The sequence below is a fragment of the Channa argus genome, chromosome 4 (genome assembly GCF_033026475.1).
Source record: "Channa argus isolate prfri chromosome 4, Channa argus male v1.0, whole genome shotgun sequence".
Classification (NCBI taxonomy): domain Eukaryota; kingdom Metazoa; phylum Chordata; class Actinopteri; order Anabantiformes; family Channidae; genus Channa; species Channa argus.
This window is the reverse complement of record NC_090200.1, coordinates 20,784,892-20,806,032: the sequence shown is the minus strand read 5'-3', so window position 1 is coordinate 20,806,032 and position 21,141 is coordinate 20,784,892. Positions and strand designations below refer to the sequence as shown.

At 39.2% G+C, this 21,141-nt stretch overlaps 1 protein-coding gene and 1 long non-coding RNA gene across 2 annotated transcripts; both read right to left on the bottom strand.

The window, feature by feature from the left end:
- Positions 1-403: 403 nt before the first annotated feature.
- Positions 404-7,562, bottom strand: LOC137126196 (uncharacterized). Its single transcript, XR_010914290.1, has 3 exons — positions 7,126-7,562; positions 6,188-6,328; positions 404-5,739 (listed from the first exon to the last, which is right to left on the bottom strand). It is a non-coding gene; the product is annotated as an uncharacterized lncRNA (long non-coding RNA).
- A 4,710-nt stretch (positions 7,563-12,272) lies between these two features.
- si:ch211-106e7.2 (uncharacterized) lies at positions 12,273-21,141 on the bottom strand. The gene is made up of 4 exons (XM_067502295.1): positions 20,916-21,141; positions 13,047-17,398; positions 12,555-12,617; positions 12,273-12,457 (listed from the first exon to the last, which is right to left on the bottom strand). The coding sequence occupies exons 2-4, from the start codon at positions 17,356-17,358 to the stop codon at positions 12,330-12,332; spliced, it is 4,503 nt and encodes a 1,500-aa protein (XP_067358396.1). The 5' UTR covers positions 17,359-17,398; positions 20,916-21,141; the 3' UTR covers positions 12,273-12,329.

Genomic DNA, 21,141 nt, shown 5'->3' with positions numbered 1-21,141 from the left:
TTAAACATGACTTGTTATGTAGAACTTTCTGTGCACTCTTGTACTCATTAGCCTTTGACATTTCGGTGCTTGCTGTTACTTCTAGTTCCTCTGTCTGGTTTTTAAGGTCACATGTCTTGTTTCGATGCCTCTCACATACTATGTACTGAGGGTCAAACCACAAATGTGACAGAGGCCAACCTTGTGCTCCTCTGGAGGGAGAACCCAAAACTGAAGGGGTGCTTATCTGCTATTTTAAAGAAAGCTACTTCCACTGAAACTTCGCCACACTCTGCAGACTGCTTAGCACTCTGTATGACTTCCTGACCTTCTTTGCAAAGAATAAAACTTACAAAAGAAAACTTATCTGTCTTGTTCTTTATTTCAGTCCTCACCACAGCCTTCCCTTCATACCAGGTCTTCCTAAAGATGTGGCCTTTCATTCTTGTCTGTTCTGCCTATCCTATGAAGGGTGCAGACTGGCTAGCAATATCTTGCTCTAGGCCAGGGGTCACTAACATGGTGCACGTGGGCTCCAGGTAGCCCGCAAGGCCCCCGCGGGCCTGTTCTAAAAATAGCTCACCGTAGTGCCACTTACCAATGAGCTGCATCTAATTTTTTTGTTGCTATTCTTTTTTAAATCACATTTGATAGTTATTTTGAGAAATCATTAACATGATCTGTGTCTTCACATAGATGAATATCATTAATTTAATTAATTATTAATAATAACATAAAATTAACGGTAAATTGAGCAAATTTGTTATTTCAAAGCTGCGTATTAAACCGGTAGCCCTTCACATTAATCAGGCCCAAGAAGTAGCTCTCAGTTTCAAAAAGGTTGGTGATCCCTGCTCTAGGCCAAGCAAAGCCTTAGCACAACCTCTGTTCCATAGGTCAGCCATACACTGCCAATTGTATCTTCCTACCTTCTTTCTCACTGGGCATGTGAATAATGTTCTTTACCAATTTTGCACCTCAAATAAAGGTATCCTATTTGCCATTAACTAGTATAGTATAGCATCAATATGAAACGGCAAAGGATGTACAAATAGGCACAACTTGACGCCTTAGGTAATGTAAATATCTGACACTGTGGGATGAGAATGTGCTGTCAACCCCAGGCAAGCAGGCAATGAGTTGATAAATAGGAGTCAAAAAATTAGCTGAGTGTCTGGGGATAGGAATTCAGATCTGTGACGTGACTGGATGCAGGCAGGTGAGTGATAAAGTGAGTAGAGAAGCAGGATCTGGAAGATGGTGATCGTTGAAAGGAGCTGGTAGGTTAAGGTGGTGGAGTTAAGCAGCAGTGCCAGGGAGGTGACAAGGCTGAACAGATGAGCAACTGCAATGGCAGAGCTGACCAGGCGTTTGTCCGAGGATTAAACAGTTCCCATCAATTATCTGAAAAACAGTATGTGTGACAATACTCTTGGCAAAGAGTTTTCAGTTTTTCCCTTTTTGTTCACTTTTGCTAAGGAGGAGAGAGTTGGGAGAGAGATGGTGAAAGTATGGAGTAGTAGAAGTTGGAGAACTGTAATAATAATAGAATATGCTGTGACATGAAGGATCTTTTTGCATAAGAGTATAAGAGTCTTAGTTAGTGTTGGAAAAGTTGCTCTTTTTCGCTCGTTGACTTTTTGCCTGTCTGACTGAGTGAGCTGCTCCTTTTGACTGAGTTTTTTTTATCCTGTCTGACAAAAATTGGAACCCTTGTGTACAATTGTGCAATAAATCTATTTTGGTTAATATATGGACTTGTTGTGTTCTGAGTTTATCCACGATGCCAACAACCACTAATACTACGGTGAACAAAAGGGTACCAGTGGAAAATATGCCACTGTTGGGCTAACAAGAAGAAAGAGAGGGGGAAGGCCAGGAACATTGTAGGTAGATTCAAACTTTTGTACCATGGCATGGATAAGAAGAGAAACTCTGGTGGGAAAATCTTGAAGGAAGAGAGTGTATTGGAAGTGAAGAGAGTGTCTGATAGAATTATGACAAATTAGAAATCAAAATGTGGTGCACATGCCCTGCAGGAGTGTGAGACAGATGAGAGAAGATTTTTGGAGGAGCAACTTATTTAAAGTGGTGGAGGCCATAGCCAAGGAAAGAAAGAGTAATGATTGGAACAGAGATGATAAGGAGGTGATGTGTAAGTATGGTGTGAATGTAAGGAATGTGGAAGGGCAGATTGAAAAATACATAATATAAAAACATATTGTAAGAAGCGAGAAGAGCACAGGATGACCTAGAAAAGTGGAGGAAGGTGAACACAGGTCGACCGTGTTCAATGCAGGAAATGCAAAATGAAAGAGATCAGAGTCTATAAATCGGTGGCAGGGGACAATGTAACTAGACAGCACCTAATTAAGGTTAGCAGGATGACTTTGGAGGTGAGGAAAGTTAAGAGAGTGAGGACCAAATCAAGAATCAAATGGTGGAAATTGAAAGAGGAAAACTTTGCATAAAATTTATAAAGGAGCTGAATCAGATGATGGGTGGCAGTGAAGATGTGATAGGGGAAGTGGTAAAGGAGAAAGCTACGAAGTTATTTGGTATGAAATCAGGACAGATAAAGGGAGACAAAGAGACTTGGTGGTGAAACAGGGAAGTTCAGGAAAACATAAGAGGAAAGCTGAATTGGGAAAAGAAGAATTGGGATAGCATGAGAGATGATGAATGTAAGCAAGTATACAAGGAGATGCAAAGGGAAGAATGAGGTTGCAAAGGCGAAGGTAAAGCCAGTGATGTAAAGCGATGTATGAGAAGCTGAACACTAAGAAAGGAGAAAAGAACTTATATCGACTGGGAGGGTGCGATGCAGGTTAAGATGGTAAAGAATGCAGATGGAAATCTGCTGACAAGGCGAGACAGTTTGTTAAGAAGGTGGAGGGAGTACTTTGAGGAGCTAATAAATTCAGAAAATAAGACAGAATATCAGAGGAAGCAGACAAATTGAACCAAAAAGTGCAGGCAATAAGTAAGATAAGTATGAAAATCAATGAAGAGGATGAAGACAGGAAAGGCAGTTGGTCCAGATGATAAACCAATGGAAGCATGGAAGTGCTTAGGAGAGACGGCAGTGGAGTGGTTAACCACATTGTTTAAAAAAGTTCTGCAAAGTGAAAGGATGGCTGACGAGTGAAGAAGTGTACAGTTCCGATTTTCAAGAATAATGAAGATTTTCAGAGCTGCAGCAACTACAGAAACATAAAGTTGATTAGCCACACCATGAAGCTACAGGAAAGAGTAGTGGAAGCTAGACTGAGAGACAAAGTGAGAGAGACAAGACTTTGATGGTTCTGGCATGTGCAGAGGAGGGATGCAGAGTATATTGGGACCCCTGTGTTTTCACACCCAGCGGTGTCTGCTTCTCACATGTTTCCTGTTATAGAAAATTTCCCTCTTTATAGTGAAGTGTTACTAGATCTTGGAAGAATTGAAGACAGAACTCAGTGTGATGAACCATCTCCATTTAATAGTTTTCTTTTTTAATGAAGAAGAACACATGGATGTGTCTTCTAACTTGGATCTCACAAAGACCCTTCTTTTTATACTCAAACGCAAGAAAGGAACCGTCCTCACAAAAATGAATGAAGAAACCAGGTGCACACAGTTGACAGTTATCATTCATGACCCTTTTTAGGTTATCTGTTAATGCCAGTTGTGAAGCAATAAAATCCTTTCATTGCACCTTCTTGTAGACCTTGTGGCCCCAGGAACCACTATCTACTAAATTCTTTTGGGCCTTATGACAACAAATGCCTACAGAGATCCTAAGCATTAATCTAAACTTGAGAAACCCAGTGACTTCTTGTCCCCTCTGTGACCTCTTCAATAAAACCACCTTGTTTGCCTGTTTGCAATTATCTAACCATTTGACTAAAGTGACTCTATTCCCCCACACTCCCGCCCATAAAAGCCAGCTCATCATTTTCTCTTTGTGCTCTCTCTCTTTATGCCAGTAAATTTACTGCTGTGTCTCCCCCACCCCTTGTGCTTTTCACAGTTTCAAGCAGATTCTGTTTTGTCTACTAAATACTAGTAAGTATCAACTCCTTTAGTGATTTAAAGATATATTTGTAAGACTTTCTCAATAGTAGCGAGATGCCAAAATGTCTCCTGATGGCAAAAATAATGGAAAAATATTAAGTCCTACTAATTAGGGACATTTTACTAAAACTTAATGTGTTTTTATTTGTCAATTCCCCTCACCCCTAGATTTGTCAAGGATCCAGCTGATTACTGGAAATTTGGAGGAGGATTTTTCTTAAACTGCTACATTGCATTATTACTTCTGAGAAAGATTTGTTGACCTTTTGTGGTACGTTTTGATTTTACTTATTAACACACTTTAAAGTAAGGAATCTAAATTAAGACACTGTAAGGTTTGGCCTCAGGTGTTGGGAATATTCTGGAAAACAATATAAAAGAAAGGCAAGAGTCAAATACAGCAGCATTATGGTTCCACAGAAAGATATAGTTAATTTTGACTTAATTTTAATTTTTTAATTTGTTTTCTTCATTTTTTAAGTTTGATCACAAACTTAAAAAAATTGGAAAATATTACTTAAATGTGCCTTAACATTTTTGTTTTATTTGTAATAATAACATAGTCTCATATGTAACGTGTTATTTTAGCTAAGAGAAGTGCACAGAATATACCATGAGTAGAATTTTGTATAAGTAATAGTAAAACTGAGCATAGTGAGTGTGAGATATGGGGTGAGGAATGTATGTGAGTGGTTTTGCATATGGAAGAGCAGCGGGCTAGCTGAAGAACAGGAACCAGCCTTAATGTATACATCTCCAAATAAGGAAGACAACCCGGAAAGAGAGACTCCCAGCGGGAAGCTGCAGCAGCAGCAAAACAGACTGTCTATATAAGATTGGGTCAACGGAGAGACAGCCAGTCAGACTTCTGCCCTGACACTCTGTGTGGTTGTTAGGGAAGAGAACTCTGACCCAGAGCTCCGTACACTTTGCATTTGTACCTTGTATTAATTAGATTATAGTGTTAAATTGTTATAATAGAATAAAGCATCTTAAATGTCCATTCCCCTCCCCAGCTGTGCAGTGCCGGTCCAAGCCCAGTAGAAATTGGGGAGGGTTGCGTCAGGAAGGGCATCCGGCGTAAAAACTGCAAACAAATCAACATGCGGACAATGATCCGCTGTGGCGACCCTGAACTCACGGGATAAGCCGAAAGGAAAAAAAAAAAAAAAGTCCAATTGTGAATTGGGGAATAGGGTATTTGGTTAAATTACACATTTAGTCAACATTTTATTTATTCTGCTATTCATCTCGTTCTCTGGTTTTGTCAAAGACTGTGCAGACAGCAATTATACTTTACTTTAAGACTATGTTTCTACCTGCTCAATCAACAAAATAGACAGCTACCATATGAAATCTTATTTTTAACTTTTGATACAAGTGATCATGTCTAAAAACAAATTCAGTAAGTGATGTCAATGCTATAAAATCCCACATATGTCATAGCTGTTAGTGCTTTCTTTCATTCATTTTTCATTCCTTTAAATAGACTATACTAATCTAGAATAATATATTCTACTTTCCCCAGGCAAAGCGCTTTAGGATTTTGCCTCAATGTCAGATGCTGGCCCAACTCACCAGGCGAAAATTTGGGTTCAGTGTCTATAAGACATTTTCATAGAAGGAGCTGGAGATCTAACCACTGACCTTGCAATTAGTGGACGATGCCCTCTATCAGTTGAGCCACAGTTGCTCCAATATTACCTGTTATTCAAAATCCACAAGTAAAGTTAGTAATTCTTAACATAATTAGTAATAGCTCATTATTTCTCATTTGTACAGTTACTTTAGCTCTGTTTTTTGTTAAGTCACACATGATGACTTGTTTAGGACTCAAAGACTTGGACTCGACTATAGACTTTTAAGTTTTGACTTGGGAGTTAATTTTCTTGAAATGGGACATGACTTGGGTCTTTGTAGTCAAATTGTAAGACTTAGTTGAGATTTACAAAACAGTTACTTTGTCCCACACTACCCTACTGTCAACACTGGCTTCTGTGCACTTTGCAGCCTCTATCACACACATAGATGGCGGTCAAATGGACAAGATCTCTCTTCCTTTTGACATTAAATCCTTCCTCTCATCGTCTACAACTGATTATTAGATTTGGAAAGATTATCTGGGTATAAATGATGAAAGCATTCGACTAACCTGTAAGTGGAGGATGGACCGTTAATATGATCATCAGTCAAATGGTAAATGGTCTGCTTATACAGTGCTTTTATCCAAAGCACTTTACAATGTTACTTCTCATTCAGCCATTCTCCCAAACTTAAACCGGTGGTGGTGGGGCTAAAAAGACCAAAAACAAAATTAAGATTAAGATATAACAAGAGTTTTCTGAATAAAGACGCAAGTGTATGGTGTATGTATGAGCCAACCAGGGTTTCCTTTGTTTTTGTTTATGTTGTGTATTGTGTAATGTTAAGCATACTGATGATGTCATTAGTGACATCATATAGCTTTGATGTTGACCCTGATGGTTGCCTTTGTAGTTTACCTTTTAAGTAAGTTGTAAGTGGTCAAGGGAACAATGCAGCAGTTCAGCTCAGCTACTGAAGGGAGCAGATGTGACACACTGGAGCAAAGGGACTGACTACAACGTGTTGTGGACCGCAACAAGGTAGAAGTGAAAAGTTCAGTGTGTAGCTTTGGAGGCACACGGTTTCTGTAGGTTCAGCTTTACTAAAAGCCACAAGTCTTGTGAGGATACTGTTCTTAAACTTGTATGTACAATTGATCTGTCATCGGCTAAGTTGAGAAGCATTGAATAAATGTTCAATGTTCTTTATACAATGATCTCCGAAGTGAAGTAATTGTTAGACTATCAGATTCGAGTAAGATCGCCTCTACATTAGTAAGAAACCTCTACCCAGGCTAAAAACTACTCAGCGAATACTGGAAGGAGAAATGATCCAACTAATGTGGAAAAACGACAGGCAAAGCCAAGTCTACATGCAATGAAGAATTCTTTGCAAAAAGAGCAAGATATGCCCTTTAATGGAGGACAATGGCAGCGTGGAGGAAGTGGAAATCAAACTGTTGACAGAGTTCAACCAACTGTTTTGTGAGTTTGGTGATATAAATACCTCAAAGAATTAATCCATAATCTTAAATCCGAAGATGATATGAATAGCGATCAGCAAGGCTGGTTTGAGCCGAAGGCAAGTTCATTCAGATCTTTTAGTGATGAGGTTGTCCGTTGGGTTAAAGAGACACATCACCGCATTGAGGACGCAAGTAGTGGAAGGACAGTGTAAGTCCTGAAGATGGTGTGTCCACAGCATCCTCGAAGAATCTAAGAAGTCCAAAACAAGTTCTGTTCGCAACCTCTAACGCTCAAATTCAGGTCTTAAGGAAACATGTTGGCTCCATGATGTCATGTGGTTCAAACATCAGCAATGATAACTTCAATCTTAGTCAGGCACAGACAACATATGCAAGGGACAGGGAGGGAAGTACCTGTCAATGCAGCTGTAAAGCAAGAGAGGAAGCAAGAGATGAGCCTGTTATGCAATGTTTCTGTCGGAGACTCACCACTATGATTTCCAAGCAAGAGCTGTTAGCCAGTTTCCAGTATCAAAAGGTCAATATGCCTCGTTTAGGGATACTCAGTGTCAATTTTACTGAAATTCCAGATAAATACCACAGGTTTTATGCCCAACCTCCTCAAATGTTTCCTAATTTTAGTGGAGATCCTCTAGACTATATAGACTCTTCATCAAAGCATTCGAACACAGGGTAGAGAGTAAAATGGGGGATGACAGTAATCGGCTCTATCTTTTAGAGCGGTACACAAATGGAAAACCTAGGGAGGTAGTGTGAAGTTGCTTTCATATGGAACCAAGCCAAAGATATCAAAAGGCCAGGGAGCTTTAAAAGGAGCATTTGGCAATGAATATAAGATATCAGTAGCCTACATGGAAAAGACTGTAAGTTATCAAACAATTAAGGCTGAAGATGGTGAAGTGCTCCATTCGTTTGCTCTTTTCCTAACCAGTTGTGTAAATGCAATAGCAGATATCAAATGTATGGAGGAGCTTTGTACTGCATGTAATATGAGGGTGATTGTTTTTAAGCTTCCATATAAGTTGAGAAAGGAGTGGAGAAGGGTGGCTTATGAAATATTTGAGAAAGCGTAGGGCTACGTTTAAAGATCTAGAGGAATTTCTTAACAAAGAAGCCCATGTCGTACTGCACCGTGTCTTAGGGGACGTAACAAACAAACCTAAAGAACACAAACAGTGTCCTTCAAGTACCAAGGTAATGGTAGGATAGGTGGTAGTAAAGGTAATGAAGCTTTACCACTACTGCAAAGCAAGTAACTACTCAAAAGGATGTTAGCGTAGAGCCTGGCATAGTAAAAAAGACCCAGTACCATCAAAGCCTAACCTAAGTCTTGTCTTTTTTGCCATGAGGAGCATACTTTTCATAACTGTAAAAAAACTTCAGATATACTTTCTGAAGAGCAAAGGCTTATGCTTCAAGTGTCTTTAAAGAATTGAAGAAAGGAGTCAGCATGATGAAACATCTCAGATCAATGCGTATCGGCATGGAGAAAAACACTACAGCACGTCAGCGTCTTCTGGCTTGTATCTCTTAAACCCCTTCTACATATACTCAAACTCAACAGAGGAACAACTCTCTTAAAACTTGAATGATGAAAACATGTATGCAGTGGAAAAACAACATTCTCTTTCCCATATCAGGTGGTTCGTTCATGCAATTTGTGAAGCAATAAAAATAGTTTATTGCACGTTTACCGCATGTCTTGTGACCCCAGAACCCGTATTTATTAAATTGTCTGGACCATATAACAACAAAAGTTCCTAAGGGTGGGGATCTTAAGCAATCTCTAACCCTAGCTTGTTATGTTGTCCTTTCTGCGATTTCCTAATGAATTCAATCTTCTTTGTTTACTTTTTAATTATCTAACCTTTATAATCACATTTGCTCAGTTCTCCTGCATTTGACATACAGTCCTCAAAGACTAAAGCCACTTGGTTCAGTGGTTCGAATTGAGTCTCAGCAACCTAATTCAGTCCTTTTTTGTCCATGTCACTCTGAGTGACATGATTAAAAATAAGAGATTTAGTCCACTAAGGATAATTGTGGAATATGTGGGTGTGATACATATGTCCATTGTAACATCCAAAAAACAAGTAAATAAATGGCTCCTTTAACCAATGCTATGATAAAGAATATAAAATAAATTGTGGAACTTTGCAGCTTTTTGTTTTTCATTTTCTGGGCACATAAACACTAAATATTAATTATGTTGAGCCAAGATATAAGACAACCACATTTAAAATCCCATTGAGAGTTCTAACAATGTTAATTTAAAAAAAATCCAGCCTTGAAAACTACTTTTCTCTACAGTATGTCGGATCTTGCCTCATGTGATTAAATAGGTAAAATATTTTGAATGAGCCACAGGGCATACGGAACTGTGGTTGTGTAGGTTTCCTCCCACAGCCCAAAGACATGCATGTTAGGTTAATTAGTGAATTTAAATTGCCCCTAGGTGTGAATGGATGCCTGTCTGTGTTGGCCCTAAGATAGACTGATGACCTGTCCACGGTGTATCCCATCCATCGCCCTATGACAGACAACTATTTACAATCACATCTATTGGCAATTTATAGTAACCAGGTACCCTAACATTTCTTGTGAGTGTGGATGGACTCTAATTGGAAGCAGGGGAACATCATGGAAACTCCATATCGAAAGGCCACAGCTTTCAGGTAGATTCAAACCTGGGACATTCACTCTGTTAGCACTAAAGCCGTCCGGTGTTTGCACACCCATGCTGAGAGATCGACCACTATTTTCTACTTCATGATCTTTGAACTCTGTCAGTTACAACTTTTCACTCCATCCACTCCTGCTGATTTTAGAACCACAGATCTTATTCCTAAATTTAACCTAAATGCTGTGATAACGTATATACTTTTATATTGGGCACAATAAACAACACACTTTTTCCCGCAACCACCCGCTACAGATGATAGAGAGAAAAGACGAAACCCTTGACAAGTTTTTTTTTTTTTTTTTACTATTTTCTGGTTTATCACTGTGTTTAATGGTACTTTATCCTCCTATTAGAGAGGTACTAAATAAACAAAGATCAAAGATAAATTATAATAAAAAAAAAATACAAATCAATTTCAAATTTAGGATTAACAAAAGCCCCTTTGACACATGCCTGGAATTCTGACATTATTCTGACTTTGTCCAGAGGGGGTGCATTAACAATGCAAATATTTGAGTGAGAGACTCCCAACATTATCTGGACTTTATCCTGCAAAGCTTGTTTCACATACTGTAAATTACATATTACGTTTTACACATGTAACATAGCGGGAGATTGCCCGAGTAAGAAGCCTACTCGCGTGTAAAAATCTACTGCGCACAAAAGGCACAATATAATAGAAAGGCTGTGGAAAAGTGTTTTATTTACAGCACATCAGAGCTGTGCATCAAATATAAAAAGGTTCTATCACTGGACTACAATATTAACGTCATCAACTCGGCACAGAGCAGTGTGCTGCGTGTACAATCTTACAGACCTAATACGGACAATGAACTAGGGGGGTTAGAAAGACCCTCCAGATAATGTCAGGAGTGTCTTACTCTGACATTTGCATTCTAACATACACTCCCTTATGGTAAAAATTTCAGAAGCCCAGTGCATACGTGTAAGGGGATCCTGGGATTTTGTTTTTTAAACAGACCCTTGTTGGCTGCCTGTAGAACTCACAAAACACCACCAGTTGTAAGAAAACCAGTGTGGACTATGGGAGCAACACCGAGGTTACATGATTTTCCTGTAACTATTTTTCTAAACCACCTTTAAAACAATGTATGGACTCAAACTGTTTTGACACATCAGTTAAATAGCTGCCACTTATTTATCCTTTTCAAATATGATCAAATACAGTGCATCCAGAAAATATTCCCAGTGCTTAACTTTTTCTACATTTTGTTACAATACCCCAAAATGACAGTGTAGCAAAGCTACACAATGCAGCAATGTACAGACATCCTTAATAAAAACTGGTAAATGGTCTGCACTTATATTAACCTTTTTTGCCTATTGGCACTCAAAGCCTGTTCCAGAGCATCTCTGTGAATTTCTTTGAGTGGCCTAGACTTGCCCATCTCTGGAGAGATATGAAAATAGCTGTGCATACTGTGGTTGAGAGATACTGCAAAGAATGACACATCTCAAAAGGGAGTGTGTCAAGCATGTAGCATCAAAAGGAAAAAAAAAAACAAGGTTGTAATTGGACTAAAGGTACCTTAAGTATTATGCAAAAGGCGGTGAATACTTATGTACATGTAATTTTTTTAATTTTTTTGATTTTTAATAAATTTGCAAAGATTTCAAACAAACTTACTTCCCATTGTCATTATGGGATATTGCTTGTAGAACTTTGACGGAAATAATGAATGTAATCAATTTTGGAATAAAGCTAAACATAAAATGTGGAAAAAGTTAAGTGCTTACTTTCTGGACACACCGTAAAGCATGTTACTAAGCTAGTCCTACAAAAACGTGGGAGAAAATCCATAACAGTAAAGTCAAAATATTCCCCACCCACTTCTCTTTACTCCAGTTAGCACAAATGACCTTATGAAGTGGCAACCATTTCACCTGGTTGTATTATAACTTCATAACCACCATTGGGACATTTATAGAATGTTTATTGTAAAAAAGTACATAAAAATGTCATGTTTCAGGAGAAAAATGCAAATATTGCATATAATATTACTACTGTGGAAAAATACAAAGTTAAAGGTGCATACACCGTTCACATGTTTCAAGACAACTTACAGAAATATTGTTGAGACATTAGGAACTGTCCATGAAGAGAATGATTTGAATACTTTCATAAGCAATGTAAACAACTGACAATGTGCAAAAAGACATATATATCAATATCTTTTAAATGGTAAATGGCTTTTCTACCTATTGGCACTCATTCACCCATTTGCGCACACAATCACACACTGATAAGGGAGCTGCTATGCAGCTGGCCAACACTCAGGGCCAGTGTCTTGCTCAAGGACACTTTGACATGTGACCAGAGGAGCCGAGGATCAAACCAACAACTTTGGGATTGGTGGATGCTCTATCGCTCTACCTTCCTGTGCCACAGTCGCCCCAGTCCAAACTTACAATCCAAACTTGTTTGACAGATAGTAAGGACAAATATTTTCAAAAAAGGTAAGACTTCTAAGACTTTCTCCACTGCCAACAAACCATTTGTATGTCATTATTTTTTCTTCATTATTTTTTCTTCTGTGTCTTCTGCATGTATTTCTTCTGAAACTCCTGGAAGAGCCCTGGCATCTTGGCTACAGTAGGCAAGGGTAGAGGGCAAAACTTCTTCTCAGGATTTGGATACCATGTGGTACCTATGGTACAGTTTAGTCATGATAATTAGGAAAAAACTTTTGCGCCATATTAAAAACAACAAAGGAGAATTTATGTTTTAAAATTAGTACTCGTTACCTCTTTCTCTCATTGTAGTTTTATTGGGGCATTTGTGATTGTTTTCAGCATGATCAGGTATATCTGGGAAAAAAAAGGTCAGACTGAGTTTTTAAAAAAAATGCATGACAGAATACACAAATCACTTGAATGTAGAAAAGCATTATGTTTATTCATGTATGACATAACTTCACAGTATTCATTCCCCCACCACCGTCAATACTGTGGTGAAAGGAAATAAAATTTTTGCTGTGCATATTTGGGGTGGGCTGTATCATATACAATTTATTTTATTAAAATTAGAAAAATAAAGATAATCTGCAAAGTAAAATAAAAAAAAAAAAACAATTTAACAACCATATTAATGGGTAATTGAGGTCTTGCATGCCACGTAGTTTTGAAGGACATTACCTGTAGGACTAAAATATTAGACCTCTCAGTTGCCTTTATTTGTACAATACAAAAAAATTTTAAATGCTTTATTTCATCTCCAATTTCATTATTATGACTTACCCAAGACAGGATCAGTAATTTCCTTTATCTCACTGGATCCAGATTTGAAGTTGAAGGTGTTGGGTAAGATGTTGAACCTCAGGACATTGTTCTCCTTTAGAGGTATACCAGCATGGCCGCCATTGTCAGACTCACTTCTCACTTGTTCAACAGAGTCTTTGAGTGTCAATGTATCCTTCTTCATCTTCTCCTCTCTAATTTTGCCTCCATTAGAGTGGGAGCTCTTCCTCTTCAGACTCAGAGAGCGCTCGCTAATTTTATTCCGCATCTTCATTGGAGGCTCCATGGTGTTGGTGGAAGCAGTTTCCCCTTTCTTGAAACTCGCCTGAGATATAGAAGCAAAAGTACACTTCTGTGTTTTCATTTTGCCCCTATTGCTAATTTGATTTGGTGGGAGACTTCTGCCTTTTTCGCGGATCCATTGTTTGGTTGAATGTGCCCCTGTTGGATCATGTCTCATTCTCCTTAATGGGCTTAGATGCATAGTAAGAACTTCTGGAGGCAACAGTGGCACTCTAGATTTTGGAGAAGAAGCTATAATACACTTGTCTTGAGATGCTAAACCAAACAGCATTAGTTCTACAGTTCTGCCATTTTTGGCTAAATGTTTGGTCTCAGGAGCATCACCAAAATCCTTTTTACATTTGACATCCTGAAAAACAGGCTGGGAATCCAGATCAACAACAGGTTTGCTGTTCTTCATAGTCCTCAAAAAAGGTAAAATCCCATCTTTTTTGCTCAGTGTATTTCGCTTTCTGTCAACAGCTTTGCATTTTTCTTTTTGAGATTCCAGTGATAAGGTTGTCATATCTGTAGATGTCTCTTGAGCTTGTTCATTAAGCTCTTTCGGATCTGAAATCTGATTTACAACTTCAATGCTGAAGTCCTTTTTATTTTCTTTTTTACAGTTTTCTGAATCGATTGATGGCCTATTTTGTGCTGATTGTAGTTGATCTTGTTCACACTCCTCCTCAGGATCTTTTATTTTAATACCAAGAGCAGGCATCTGTTTGGGAAATTCCTTTTCACTGCCGGAGTTTTCTTCAGCTTCGCTTTCACTAATCATTATAATGCTTGACTGGCTATCATTTAGGCTTATATGGGAAATGTCGTTTGTTTCCTTGTCAAAATATAAATGAGGTTGCCTATCCTCATTTAAGTCAACGCTTTGACTGCCTTCATCGCTAAACTCTGGGCAACTAAATGTTACCATGTGAATTTTCTCCCCGCCACTGGCTTGATTATCGCAATCATCCTGATTCTCACCTTTCACAGCAGAGTGATGTTTGAGATCAAACATGCTCAAAGACTTTTCTGCTATTGTCTCTTTCTTTACTAGGGTCTTCTCAGTACTGTCTTTATGACTTTGCTCCTCTTTACACTGGCATTTACTCAAAGGCAGCCCGTTTGGTCCAACAATTATTTCCATCCACTTCGAAAGGCAGCAAACCTGCTCTATTGCAGAGACCGATTTTTTCTTCAGTTTAGACTTCTTAAATGTGACATCTTTAATCTCATGTAACTCATCCTCCGTGGGACTGTTCACAACTTCTTCTGACTGATTATCCATGTCCTTAGTCTGTGTCATGTTGCTTTGCAATTGCATAAAGATCTTCCTTGCTTCTTCTGGAGGCAAAACCTGGATTTCAATGTCATAAAATGGATCGCTCAAATCTGCACAGTCTGTCTTGCAAGGAGAGGAAGCCTGAGTTATGGTAGGCTCAACAGAGGGGGCCTGTTTCTCTTCACCTGAGACAACAGGGCCTATTTGTGACAAGACCTTGTTTGGTACATCACTCTCAATTTGTGCAGGGATGCTGCTCATCTTCTTGTCCTGATTTGGCTCACTGTCACTCTCAAGCACACTCAGACCATGCTTCAAAGACCAAGGGAAGCCAAACTCTTTATCAATGTCATCTAGCCGCTCGTTGACATTCAACCATGATGACTTGTAAGTCAGTTCTGAATACACCTCATTATCTTTGAGGACACTGTAGCTTTTGTGTAGTTTCCCAAAGCTGTGTTTTACTTGTAACAGTATGACAGAATCTGCGGTTACTTGCTTGTCACAGAATTCTATAACATCAGTGATTAAATTCTTGTACCAACCTGTTTTGAGCTTTTCTGCCAACATTCTACAACTGCCGTTCCAAAACATGGTCAATATTTTCCCGGCAGAATCAAGCTTCGTGAAATCTTTCTCCTTCTGGGCTTTTTCCTCATCCTCTATCAAATTAGTTAACATGACTGTTGTCCATGGGGTTGTTTGGAGTGAGGAAAGCCCTGTTGGCGTCTCCCTTTTATCCATTTTGCTCTTTTGGTCTCCTGGCACTTCAGCAGGTTGAAAGAGCTGCTCAGCAATCAGTAACCACTGGTCTGCTAGCATGTTAATACCCGGGTTAGATCTTGTGTCATCTGCACTTAGCTGTTTTGGCCACAAGTCTTGAGGCCCAGCTGAACTAGAAGGTGACACAACAATATCATCATCGGGTGTTGGTGAAAGCTTCATTGAAAATTCATTGGGCCTTATTTGATTTGGATTTTCTGTGTAAAGGTTAACGCCTTCTCTGGAATCCACAGGCTTTTGTTTTTTTGCTACAGGTGAAATACACGCTTTATCTGGGTTACTCAGAGATTTCTCTGGTGTGGAACACTCCCCCAACTCGTTGATGGCATTAAATGAGCTGCACTTGCTGGCGACCTGGTAGCTTTCTTCTGACAATGGTTGCACTATAGCAACAGCTCTTGTCCCAGTGTGTGCAGGAGATGAGTGAATGTAGCAGTCACTTTGTTTGCCTGGTGAAAGCTTTTCGAGTATTTCCAGCATTTCATTGCTCTTTGCTGTAGATAATTGGGTCTTATCTTTTTGTGGCGAGATGTTCTCAAGCACTTCCGTCAGCTGTGATACCTTATTTGAAAATCCAACTAAACTCCTTTTAGACAGTGAACTGTCTGCTTGACTTCTGCTTTCATCACTTGCTCTGGTGACATTAAGGGAATCTACTGCAGAGTTTTGCTGAGGTGGAACATTTGCAAAGTGCTGAGTACTGGATATAACATTCTGGGTTGTTTTAGACAAATATTGTCCAGAGGAGGCCGAGAAAAGCGGAGTGGTATTTGAATTATAGATTTGAGCCTCAGTCGCTATTACAGGTTGCAGTGTTTGATTAGACTCCGTCATTCTAACCCTGTTGACAACTTGCTTTCCTCTATAAGATGAGCTAGTATACAACAGAGGATGAGCATCTGACCCAGCAGTGTCTGAGATGTGCAAAGTATCCACAATTCTTGCAACTTTGGGCATTTTCTGTTGTGTACTAGCAGTGCCATTAAAGAGACTGGGATTTGTTTTTAAGAGGAAATTGCTGATTTCATACTGGCTGCTGCAGGAGTTTGAGTTTACCAAACAACTGGTGTCTTGCCCTATGCTTTGTGTTGTGTTGAGTTTAGGTGCATACTGTTGAGCTTTCTGATTCACGCTGGATGCACGCAAAATCTGTCCACTTGACAATGATTTTGCTGTATAGCTGTTATTTTCGGGAGACTGAGGAACAGCTGTAGAATAACACGGAGAGGGAGAAAGGAGTCCATGTTGAGTGCCATTTTGTCTTTGAATATGGATGTTAACAGCCTGTCTGTTGGGTGCCGTGGTAGACATAATTGTATTGGTGTCCTGTTTACACATGAGCGATGTAGCTTTTGTAGTGTATGCTGAAATGTGTTTCATCAACTCTACATTTACATTCTTATTCAAGGGTTTTTTGACCCTGTAGTGCTGAAGATCAGACACAATGTTACCATCCTTTGTCCATATTGATTGACTCCTATGTACTGGTTGGTCCCAATATTGTGGCATATCTTGGTGAGGGTATGTAGTGTTTGCCACCATCATGCCAGGTGGACTCTGGGGGAATGAATTTGGAGCTGAGTTGTGACTGAAATTGTGCTGAGTGGGACCCTGAAATTCATTAGTGACCAGCATGCTGGGATTTCCAGTTTGAGTATTAGTAGATGAGTCTTGCAGTAAAAATTTTAAAATAGAATTGTTATCCTTCCATCTAGCTGGTTGCTGAAAAGAAACTGACTGAGGAGAAGCTGCTGTTGTCTGGCAATTTGTCATCTGTCTTGTACCCCCGTCCCAAAAGATACCATTAGCACTTTGTGGTGGTCGGGCCCTTGAGTTCGCTGTCATATACTGACTGTAGTTATTTGCAGTTGCAGCTTGTTGAGTCCTCATTTTGTCATATGTGGCAGCTTGTGAGGATTGTCCAACTTGTTGGCTCTGCCCGTTCATCCATGCACAAGAATGCATTTTTCTCCTTCTTTATGCTTTGTCTTGACAGGTAACACTCCTTGAACGAGAAATTGAAAAATATTATTGTTAGCATACAAATTTTAAATAAAATTACCAAATTATGCAGCAGTGAAAAATTTTGTAATGAACTTTCTATTTAAAAAAAAAAAAAAATCAATAATTATAAAAATAATCTGTTGGTCCCATACAAACTGCTGTTTTTTTCTACCCTTTAGGTCCGATAAAGAAGGTAATAATATGTAGTGTTATCCTGTATTTGTTAAAACTTAGATAAGAGGATCTAAGTAGCAAAGAGCAGCTATTTCTCAGGTTGTTACAGCCACAAGTCAAACTGTCCTTTGACTAGACAACAAACTCCTAAATAGTAGTACCTTGTATGTAGCTTCTGTATACAAACAGGAACAGCAGCAAACAGCTTCAGGATCAATATAATGTATATAAATAAATCAAAAAAGTTTACTGATTCATGATGTTGGAATCCTTTTCCAGTCACCCTCTGTAGTGCCTAAAACAAGCGCTACACTAAGTAATGTATACTGTCTTTTACAAGACTGTACAGTACATCTATGTGAAGCCACAACAAGTATGGGGCAATTTGATGATTCGCAGGGCTATTGTTACTTAGTGGTGCATTCAAGTTGTGCTAATAAACAATCCATATAAAAATAAGTTGTTAAACTGCTTGTCTGATATCAGTAGAGCATTACAACTGGCTAATAATGCGCTTCTAATAAAACACCTTCTAATAGCCTCTGACTTAACTTTCTCAAAGTACAGTTAAATAGTTCCCAGGTAGCTGGCAGGCAAACACAAAAAAAAGAAACACATTTATTACTCTGTAGTGAGGAAGTTTCAACAGAGTATCCCCACAAACAGCAGAGTGAGAAAGAGAAACTTACAGTCTCAAGACTGTACAACAGTCATATTCCAGAACCATTAGCACTTTAGCACAAATCAGCTGTTAACAAAAGAAATTGCACTTATTCTGAGGAGGGTCAAAGAAGGTGTTCAGCCATCTTTGGTCATGAACTTGACATGGCACGTTTTTACCCTTTTATTGTACTTTTTCATAACATTACTTCTTATTTTGTCCACTCCTCTGCATCTACACAGCTAATTTTGTACTTCCCTCCTGCTGTCCAACAGACCTTAAAGTTTCCATTACCCCACAGTCCCAATTTATCAAACATTATGCAAATTATACTGTGGCCCAGATGCATTTAATAAAAAAAAAACCTAAACAACTCTCTGATGTTCGTGTTTCACATCCTGTGTCTGTTTTGAATACGTTAAAAGTTAACACAAATGTCTAATGATTGCATCGGCTCTAAAATACATCATACAACATACTTATAACCTGGGATATAAGTCCTGCAGTTTAAAGCAAAAATTAACATATTTATCTTTTATCTAAAACAAAGTGGTGCACTGTGGAAGTCTGTTTTCCCCCTGACTTGCGATGAGCACACAAGCCCGACCACAATACATTTCACGTTGGCCTTGCATGAATCTAAGACCGCCCCTACTGAGCTACAGCCACCCCTAATACCAAATCTAATTAAGCAAACCTAAACACATCAACCACCTTTTTTAACTGCCATCTTGCAATTGTTAAACACAAACACAAGTTAGTTTCTCTAGAAAGTGAGATAAGGGAAACCTGGTTTCTCCAGGTAGATTTATTTTGGGGAACGACAATTTCTTTGCCATGTGTGTAACAAAAGGCTGCAGACAGGAACACAGAGCTGAGTAAAAGGCTGAATGAAAGGAGAGATGTTTAATGAACCAAGTGTCGTGACATGTACCAGGCATAATAAAGTATAAATAAGAAAAATTATTAAATATAGAATACAGTGACAAAGCAGATTAGGGGGCTTTTTACAGCAATGTGATGGGGAATGAGGCTGATATGTTAAAAGAGCGCTCTCTCAGACCCAGGAGGGCGATGTAACCCAGTCAGAATCACGAGGTGAGATGTTTCAGTCACAGCGTCAGTGTCCGATGGAATAGATCTGACGCTTTTTCAGGATCTGACAGGGTTCTACACCCCAATTTTCTGTTATGACTGATTAGCTACCTCCATGACCATTTGTTCATTATATGTCTGATTTTAGGTTTTTTTGAAAATATGTCAATTACAGTGAACAGAAACCTGTACCCATCATTATAAGGGGCCAGGGCCTGCAAGTCACAAAGATTAGCTTGAAACTGAAAGAGGGGTCATGATCTAAAACCCTGTTTCTAGGAAATTGTAACTTTACAAGTTTGTATAAAGTGTAAGCATCCCATGTTGCTAGGAATCTTTGATTCGATCTACACTAACCTATTTACCCAAGTCTTGTTCTACAGTTTTGTACAAAGGCTGGACACCTTCAAAACTAGCCGTAAGTGCAAAGTTGTAATATTTTTCTTCATTAATGTTTCAAGTTTATGAAAAAGTGTGACTTTTCACACTTTTCAGGATGTGTGTCTCCCCCTTCACTTTTCCTTTGTCTGCCTACCGGTGTCCCAACCCCCCCCCGCCCCCCCTATCTAAATATCTCTCTGTTTAACAATCCGCTCTCCTCTGTGCCTGTCTGTGTCTGAACCCCTCTGCGTCTCATCAGTCTGGGTTTAAGGGAGGGGGGTGGCCAATAACACAACTTATCAGACACTTACCATTCACATTACAATAAGCCAAACCAAGAAAAAGAAAAAGAGTATTGCTGATCACTGTCAGCCCCGCTCCCTCATAACAAAATACATCAATGACACATAAAAGGCATGGCAACAATAAGCTTGGGATGCATAATTTAAGAAATCCTCTTATTTGATATGTGGCCACCTTAGCAATTGTTGATGGTTAACAAGCTGCACCAAAGGTACTCAGTGGCAAATTAACCTAAACTTCCCTCTATGAGTTTAGTGGGCGAATCTAAACCAGAGTTAAGGAGTTTGGAGATTACTGGCGAACTAGATCTATTAATGTTTTCACGCACGCCAACGCATACTCAGCCTAGGAGGACCTATGGTATATCCCAGAAAACTGTATAAATAAACCAACAGCAGCCTCGGACCTCCTGTGTCAGTTGTATTGACCTTTGTATGTCCACAGACCTAACACCACTTTTGAACTTTTTGCTATGTCACTATCATTTTAGAGAAGAGTTTTTTGAGGAGAAAAACATGACAACATCAGTTGTGTTTCTCATCACTTACATAACAGCGCTAATGTTTCATGCGATTACGATGAGTGACCGTACAGGCTCCCACGCTCGTGTTAAAAAGAGAACACACTTCATTAGGGTTACAGCGCTTTCCCCACTTGTTTTAGGGTTACTGTACATGCATAAAAAGGAATCATTGCTTTTAGCATAGAGACTTTTCCTTAATCCGACAGCCGAGACGGACAGTCCTGTTGGCTGCACACGTCGAAAGAGTTCATTTCCAGTACCTTAACTAAGTCACAGTACCGTTTTTATTTGTCGATATTACTCAGAGACTAATCACTGCAGCGCATTAAATCAGGTCGTCGCCGCCCTAAACACATTTCACTGGCCACTTCCTCTACTCACTTCTTCCAAACGAGCTTCAGCTTCAGTCGGACAGGGAAACATCCGGATATCCCAGAGAAAACAAATCTCCTTCTCAGATGCTGTTGATCATTCGTCCATAGTGTTTCCTATATGCCAACAATCTTCCCAGGTGCTGATCGAAAAACCGCTAGATTGCAGCATTTGTCTTAGAACGCAACGCACGGTTGCTGTGCTCCTCTTCCACCATCATCAGCGTTTAATATGG

Coding starts and splice junctions, on each gene's coding strand:
- si:ch211-106e7.2 (XM_067502295.1), bottom strand. CDS start 17,358: ATGCATTCTTGTGCATGGATGAACGGGCAGAGCCAACAAGTTGGACAA. Junction 12,618..13,046: donor AATTACTGATCCTGTCTTGG/GTAAGTCATAAT, acceptor TTTTTTTCCCAG/ATATACCTGATCATGCTGAA. Junction 12,458..12,554: donor AACTACAATGAGAGAAAGAG/GTAACGAGTACT, acceptor ACTGTACCATAG/GTACCACATGGTATCCAAAT.